Source organism: Myzus persicae, unplaced genomic scaffold (genome assembly GCF_001856785.1).
Source record: "Myzus persicae strain clone G006 unplaced genomic scaffold, MPER_G0061.0, whole genome shotgun sequence".
Lineage (NCBI taxonomy): Eukaryota > Metazoa > Arthropoda > Insecta > Hemiptera > Aphididae > Myzus > Myzus persicae.
Genome location: NW_019100943.1, coordinates 4,623 through 12,243, shown reverse-complemented (window position 1 = coordinate 12,243; position 7,621 = coordinate 4,623). Strand labels below are relative to the sequence as shown.

At 28.2% G+C, this 7,621-nt stretch overlaps 2 protein-coding genes across 2 annotated transcripts; one reads left to right on the top strand and one right to left on the bottom strand.

Moving 5' to 3' along the window:
- Positions 1–1,339: 1,339 nt before the first annotated feature.
- On the bottom strand, positions 1,340–2,232 carry LOC111026959 (putative nuclease HARBI1). Its single transcript, XM_022305152.1, has 3 exons — positions 2,120–2,232; positions 1,912–2,056; positions 1,340–1,833 (listed from the first exon to the last, which is right to left on the bottom strand). Exons 2-3 carry the CDS (start codon positions 2,036–2,038, stop codon positions 1,592–1,594), a joined length of 369 nt encoding a protein of 122 aa, XP_022160844.1. The 5' UTR covers positions 2,039–2,056; positions 2,120–2,232; the 3' UTR covers positions 1,340–1,591.
- Positions 2,233–4,514: 2,282 nt separating this feature from the next.
- On the top strand, positions 4,515–6,613 carry LOC111026960 (protein Mpv17-like). Its single transcript, XM_022305153.1, has 4 exons — positions 4,515–4,898; positions 5,155–5,345; positions 5,849–6,183; positions 6,268–6,613. Exons 2-4 carry the CDS (start codon positions 5,273–5,275, stop codon positions 6,406–6,408), a joined length of 549 nt encoding a protein of 182 aa, XP_022160845.1. The 5' UTR covers positions 4,515–4,898; positions 5,155–5,272; the 3' UTR covers positions 6,409–6,613.
- Positions 6,614–7,621: the final 1,008 nt, after the last annotated feature.

Here is a 7,621-nt window from a genome sequence, read left to right as displayed (position 1 = left end):
TTCAAAACCTCCAGGGCATTTAAATTTATTCCACAATAAACTTTCAAGGACTGAAGCCAATTTCGTATGGATTTCACTGTAGGAAGACACAAGTACTTGCGCATAAAGTGAATTATAATACAAACTGAGTGCAAATGATTTTTGATTTTTCTAATATCTGCGACCATATTTGTTTATGTTGGATAATTTTAACTGGTTTTTTAAAATAAAATTATTGGTCAATGTACTTTGAAATAAATTCTTATTCATTTATAATTTGTTAAGATTCTTTTTTTTAACGTCTGTATCCTAGTGTTCTTTTTATTTATTAACTTTTGCATTATTCTAATTTTTAATCTTAATCTCTTATTTTCCTGGTCACATAACTGAGGATTATGATGGACACGTAAGCAATAATCTAAACATTGTCAAATAAAATATTCTGTTTGTATGCTAGTCATTATTGAAAAGACGAATATGTGTATAAAAGAATGGACGCTCTTAAAATAATGAGAACTATTTACCTATAGATTCTTACTCTTTCTTTACTTAGTAACAAAGTATCTTCTTAATTAATAATAACAATATTAGTATGGGGATAAAATTATGTTGAGTAAAAAACACATACAAATACACATACAAAATAAAATAATCAAGTTAATTATTTTTAATTAATAAAGAATCGTTGTTACTTACCTAAATTACTAATTTAATGAATATCAATTTATACAAATAAATAGTACTTTAGAAACAATGTAGGCATTTTGTCAGTGTTATATGAAACGAGAAATAAATAGATGTAAAAAATAAAACAAAATATAATAATTAATAAAGCTTAAACAATTCACTAGAAAACGAGTAGTAAAAATTTTAATTTTTCCAGCAAGTTATATAAAGCGTAATGCACGGCGTGAAGTTACTCATCATTAATTTCAGGAAGAGGAAACATGCTTGTGGAGTCTTTGGTGGGCAAGTGGATAGGTAACTGTGCAAACTAAGCAAAATGGTAGTTTAGGGTTATAGTAGTAATAAGCTAGATCTAGAAGTTATCATTCTAATAAAAGCACTAATGCCCGTATGCATAGTCCTGTTGTTATGTGTCACATATAGTTGCTTAAGTGACCTTTAGCTAAGTGGCCCATAACATTTTTATGTAACCCATAACTATTATTATGTCCCACATAAGTTGTGTCTTGCATAGACAATATTTATGTATTCAATAGCTATGTAAAAGTTTATGTTATAATTGCCATTGTTATCAGGGTTACTATGTTCACATTAGTGAAAATTGATAAGATAACGAATAATAGTATTACTATTATTCGTAATTCAAATTTGTATAATTCTGAATTCATTTTGTTTTCTTATTTAATAAAAATATTTTATATAATGACGAGCAATTCAGAAAAAAATAAACGAGCCCGTGCTCCTAATATTTCTGAAGAGGAAAAATCAATAATATTACACTGCATATCAAAAGAAAGGGACATAATTGAATGCAAAAAAACAGATAAGTTTAGCAACAGGGACAAAAACTCAGCTTGGGAAAGAATTGCTGTTAATTTCAACACTCATTTAGGTGCAAACAAAGTAAGTACCTATATGAATTATACTATATAGGTAATCTTAATTTTAAACTTATGTTATATAGTACAGCACAAGCTACAATTATTGAAACTATTGTGTTTGGTGAATTAGCTAAACCTCTCCTTAGACATGGAAATTTTCTTTTCCATACACCAAATACACGCTCTACGATATTTCTGGTTTTGATATGAGCTTTATTATAATTTTTCTCTGCATTTGTTACTGGATTAAGTAAAGGTGTAAATATGTAAGGTTTGCATGCATATCCTAAACAAATTTATTAATTATTTAATGTGCTTACTACATAACTAATTTTAAAAAAATACAGTATATTATCATCATTACCATTGTCTCCCAGAAGTATAAGATTATGATTATTGTTAGAATATACAGCACATGCATGACTGGCATTGAAGATAAAGCTATCATGGTAACTACCTGGCCATCTAACCACCAAATCATGTATTTCCATCAATGGACTACAAACTAACTATAATATTTTTGGATTGAATAAATAAATATAATATTATTATTATATTGTTTAGGTATCTACTTGAACATTCAAAGAAAATCATCCTTTACGATTCCTGAATACTTCTCCATTTATACCACCTGGATTTTGTATTCTTATATGCGTACAATCAATACATCCTCCTACACCTGGCATTCCAGCTATTTCGTAAAACTGTTGTCTAATGACTGACCATTCAGCTTCAGTTTGAGGAAACTTTACATGGTCCCTAAAACGACTAGCAATCTCATGGGAAACTCTTTTAATAATTCTAGACACAGTACTCTGGTCAATGCCTCTCAAGTCTCCACAGACAGTCTATAAATTAAAAGTAACATGTCTTAAATAATTTTTACAAATTAAAATTAGGTGGTATTTCACTTGAAAGTTTGCTGTTGCATAAAATCGTAATGTTGTCAATAACTGTAGAATGGGAGGTATAGGCAATCCTCGATTATTGGCATAGTTAATACCTAATAAATTTAATAACTGATCCATGACAATTAGTTTTGGAAATCGATAACGTTTGAAAAATGTGTTGTCATTATATTTTTCAAACGGATCTTCAATATTACGAATATACCTTCTTGGAATTCGTTCAACATCAAATTCATCGAAATATTCATCAACCATTTCTACATAATTCACAAAGTTATAAAAATCGTCCATACTACTATATTTTTAAACAACTTTTTAAAATTTATATTTTGAGCATGAAAAATATTGATAGCACGTAAAAATAACAAATTTATGTATCACTTAAGACTTAGGTGGCGGAATTTTAGCGCATAACTTTATGTGTTTGTTTATGGCCTATGTAATACATAAATATCACTGTGCAAGAGAAAATTGTTAAAAGAAATTATGTGTCACATAACTATGTCTTATGTGACACATAAAATGACTATGCATATGGGCATAAGCTTCATATAATTAAACTTAAAAGTATTTAATAGTAGATGTTTTACTTGTTTCGTCCTTAACATTTGAAGGTTCAACTAATTCACTATATGGTGTATTCTCATCATCTAAATTGGACACTAAAATGTAAAATAACAAATTAGTTAAAATAGTAATATTTTTAAATATTCAATTAGAGTCTAGAGTTAATTAAATTTACCGCCAAGATTGTCATCATTGATTATATTATTTTCAGAGTCAATTGTTGAACTAATTAAAGACTTGGATATGAAACTACAGGAAGTATCTTCAAGTTGCTGTGAACTTTTATCTGAAGTTAAAGATTAAAAAATAATTATTATTAGTTGTTAATTTAAAATGTTTTAAACAGTTATAAACAGTTTTTAAGTAATCACCAAAATTGCAATAAATGTTGCATAACATTTTATTAAATTTTGGACTTAATACTTTCGGTTGATGATTGAATGGTCTACCATCAACTAAAAAGAAGATTGTTTTGATGATTTGGTAATAATATATTTTTAAGGACATTAAAGAACTCTTGTTTATTACGATTTGTGTTATTCAGAATTTTCTTTAATAACAGACTCAAAACATTTGGAAGCCAAATTAATGTTATATCCTGCTTATCCAACACAGTCTCCTTACAATAAATAGAATTAGGTAGATTTAATGATGGAATCGCACCTTTATACAATAACCTGCATAATTAATAATTATTGATTTGAATCTTGTTAATAATTGTCTAATAAGGACATAAAATACAATTATCTTAAAATAACTAGGTATAATATAGAGACATTCTATTTCCAACATCGTTCCAAATTGAATAGTCTTCATTTTTAAAATGTGTTGAACATATCACTTTGTATTTTACTGAGTCCAGTCCCTTTTGTTCAAAACTATTTATAATTATATTATTTTGTATAAGTTTCACCCATTGACTACATCTATAACAATAATTTTATAGGAATTAGGATTGTAGTTTAATTAAAATTTAAAAATAAGTTTAGTTTAAATCTTTAAAAATTACATGCTTTGATCACTTAGAAATCTATGGAATGAAATTCCAAGATTTTCTTTTCCTGTATTATTACAAGAAAGCACAGCACAAAGTTTTCTACCCATGATAAACAAATTAATAAAATTATAAAAAGAACAATTTAAAATTACACAACAACTGTCGTCTGTTACATCAATAATAATTATTAGAGTAATTTCGCAAAGGTATAGAAAAATAATAAATTATTAAAATACTGATATCATTGATAATTGATATAATATTATGTTGTTTAATAATTATTGTTTTGGTATTTTGCATATAACAAAATATTTACCAATATAGGTACGTATATAAATTGTAATAGTGATCTACTAATACCTAATTTATATTTTTGACTTATAGCGCCAAATTATTTGTATCAGTTACCGAGTACTTAAAAGTGATAAGGAGAAAGGGGCTGAATAGGCAATCATATACATTGTGGAGCGCTTTGACGCCAGCTGCACGTTTCTACAGAGCTTCCCGTATTCTAATCTATAGTATTTGCTGTTAGTTTAGTGGCACCTGGCATGTTGGCAATGTTTTTGACGAGCTTAGTAGTTATCTTTTTCACTCGTAACCGTAATAGCATATTAAACATTCGTGAAAAAATGTAAGCAGACTTGACTTACAACTACGTCAGTACGTCACTAACATAGAATACCTAGTTACGATTTAATAAACGAGTACAACTGCTAAGCGAAATCAACACAATGTTTTTTTTTTAATTACGAATAATTGAGGATATATGTTTTCAAACAAAATAATACATAGGTAGGTAGGTGACTGAAGCGTGTGCCTTCTAATATATCACTATTCATTCGGAGTCTTTGGAGTGCGAGCTGACATTTAAGATAGGTAAGAACAAATTTAAGCATTCGGTTACAACCAAATAGTTGCAATCATAATAGTTTAATACGATGATCCACATTATGTATTTTACTTAATACACGAGTTATCGTCCAATCAAAATTTGTGGTGGCAAATTATTAAATTCGCTATTAATTCATACATTGATATTGGTTACTAATGAGTATAATGAATGAACCAAACATTGAACAACTTAAATGTATATAGTGTCTATATATAGTATGTATAAATGTTTACTTTACAGACCATTAAAACCACAAGTAAAAAGGAAATTTATCAAACCGAATACCACGCATGCATAAATCAGCGGCAACTGGTATTGGTAGAAATATGAATTAAAACCGCAACAACAAACACTAAAGATGGCATCATTATTTAAATGGTACAACTTTTGCAGCCAGACATATCCAATACGGACCAATCTTGTTCAAACAGGTGTGTAAACGGCAAACGGTATAGTTTATTAAAATATAGGGTGTCTCAAAAACAACCTAACCAATCCAGCCAAACCTACTCACCTTGATCTTATAACTTGACACTGTTTGATTTTTTCTTATGGGCATACATTAAGAGGACGCAACACAACTATTAATTGTTGTCTCCGTCCTCCAAGTTCGTAACATAGAAAATTTAAGCTTGCAGATCAGGTTTGGTTCCATTAATTTAAAAATTAGAGTGAATCGACCTATTATAAAACTTGATGGCAAGAACAGTATAATATGTGTTAAGTCATATAGGTTTTTTGCGATAGTTCAATTTTTCAACAAGTTATGAGTACATAATATAATGTAAATTAATATGCGCATGCACGTGCATCACTTAAAAGTTGAATTATCGTATAAATCCCACATTCAGGCACAGATAATATTCTTACCATCATGTTTCATAATAGATCGATTATTCACCCTAATTGTTAAACTACCTTTTTCATATTTTAGGTATTATGTTTGGTATTGGTGATTTAATTGCTCAAAGCGCAGTTGAAAAGCGTGAACTTGATAAAATCGACTGGTTACGTACAGTGCGCTATGCATCGATTGGGTGTGCGATTGGGCCGTCACTTACATTGTGGTATAAGACGATGAATAGATTGGGAACTCAAAACACAATACCAATAGTAACTAAAAAAATATTAGTTGACCAATTGATTGCATCGCCAATTATTACTGGATCCATAATGATTATGAGTAGAGTGTTTAGTGGCGATGAATGGCCACAAATACAAAAGAAACTAGAAAATAACTATGCGGACGTTTTGCTCACTAGTTATACGGTAAATACATTCCATACAACTTTTTATTAAATATATTTTACCTATATCTAATATTATATTAGCCTACAATATTTTTTTTTATAGATCTGGCCAGCTGTACAGGCATTGAACTTCACCATTATTCCACAACAATACAGGGTCTTAACTGTTCAAATAGTGTCAATATTTTGGAATACGTACCTTTCATCAATGAGTGTTGGTGGTGGAAAATCACAAGAATCGTAGTATTTAAAATGCACTATGGAATTTATAATTATATTTAAGAGTTGATAAAATTATATCAAACTATAAGTAATACTCAATAAATGTTTAAGAACATAATTCATAACATACTGAGCGAAGAGATGAAGGGGTTGATTTTACAACGATGTGTTTATTCATCGCTGAAGCTCATGTTTATGACTTGACATATTTTTTTCACACAACCAAAATTAAACCTGAGTGTCATATAAATTTGATTCATGAAATCAATAAAACAAATATATAAACCTATTTTGCATATTTTTGAATATTTGACATTTTTGAGCAAATAAATGTATATTCTACTGATTTTTTCTAGATGAAGTAGCATGTACCTATATTATATAAACTATAAGTATACTATTAAAAATTGTCTTTATAATTTTAATTATCATTGTTAGTTGAATTTATAGGTAAGGCAAACGCAGGCTATTAGCTATTAGGAGATTAGATATTTATTAAAAAGTGGCGAGATAGGTTTTTTTTGTATATGTTACCGGCAATATGTGAAATTCAGTCATTACATATAATGCCTAGGTAGTTTAAAAAATACCGGTTGATTTTAGGCAAATTATTTAAAAAAATAATTTTAGTATGAAGTGCCCAGGCATTAAATATATTTCCTAGAGTACCTAAACAAATTTAGGCTAAGTATTAAAATAGTTGTGATTAATTTTATGATATTATACTATATTAACATTATAACATTTTAAATTATATAATATGTACTATTTGTTACAACATGTTAAGCTAGAATGACAACGGGAGTTACACAATATTTTGTTTTTAACACACTAACGCAAAAAAAATTATGCCAATATATTTTTAATATTTTTGAATTTCAGTAATAAAAAGCGGGTAAGTGGGTACCGGTCTGCTTTATATTAGGTGTCGTATGGATCACTATTATATATTATGGGAGTGTTAAATTTGAATGCAATGATATAAGGTATCATTTATTTTTGAATTAGAACTAAGATGTATCTTAGTCCGTGACTATAATATTGTACACATGTGATAGAGATAATAAAATTTATTTATTTTTTATTATTATTTTAATCTGTGATAAATGATTTATTAATGAAAATGCCAATATTAATAACTGGTGAAGTTTTCAAGTATCTACGACTTGTACTTTTTTAATATTAATAAATATTTAAAATCGTTTGAGGATAAATCGTAAAAAACTAACGATGTT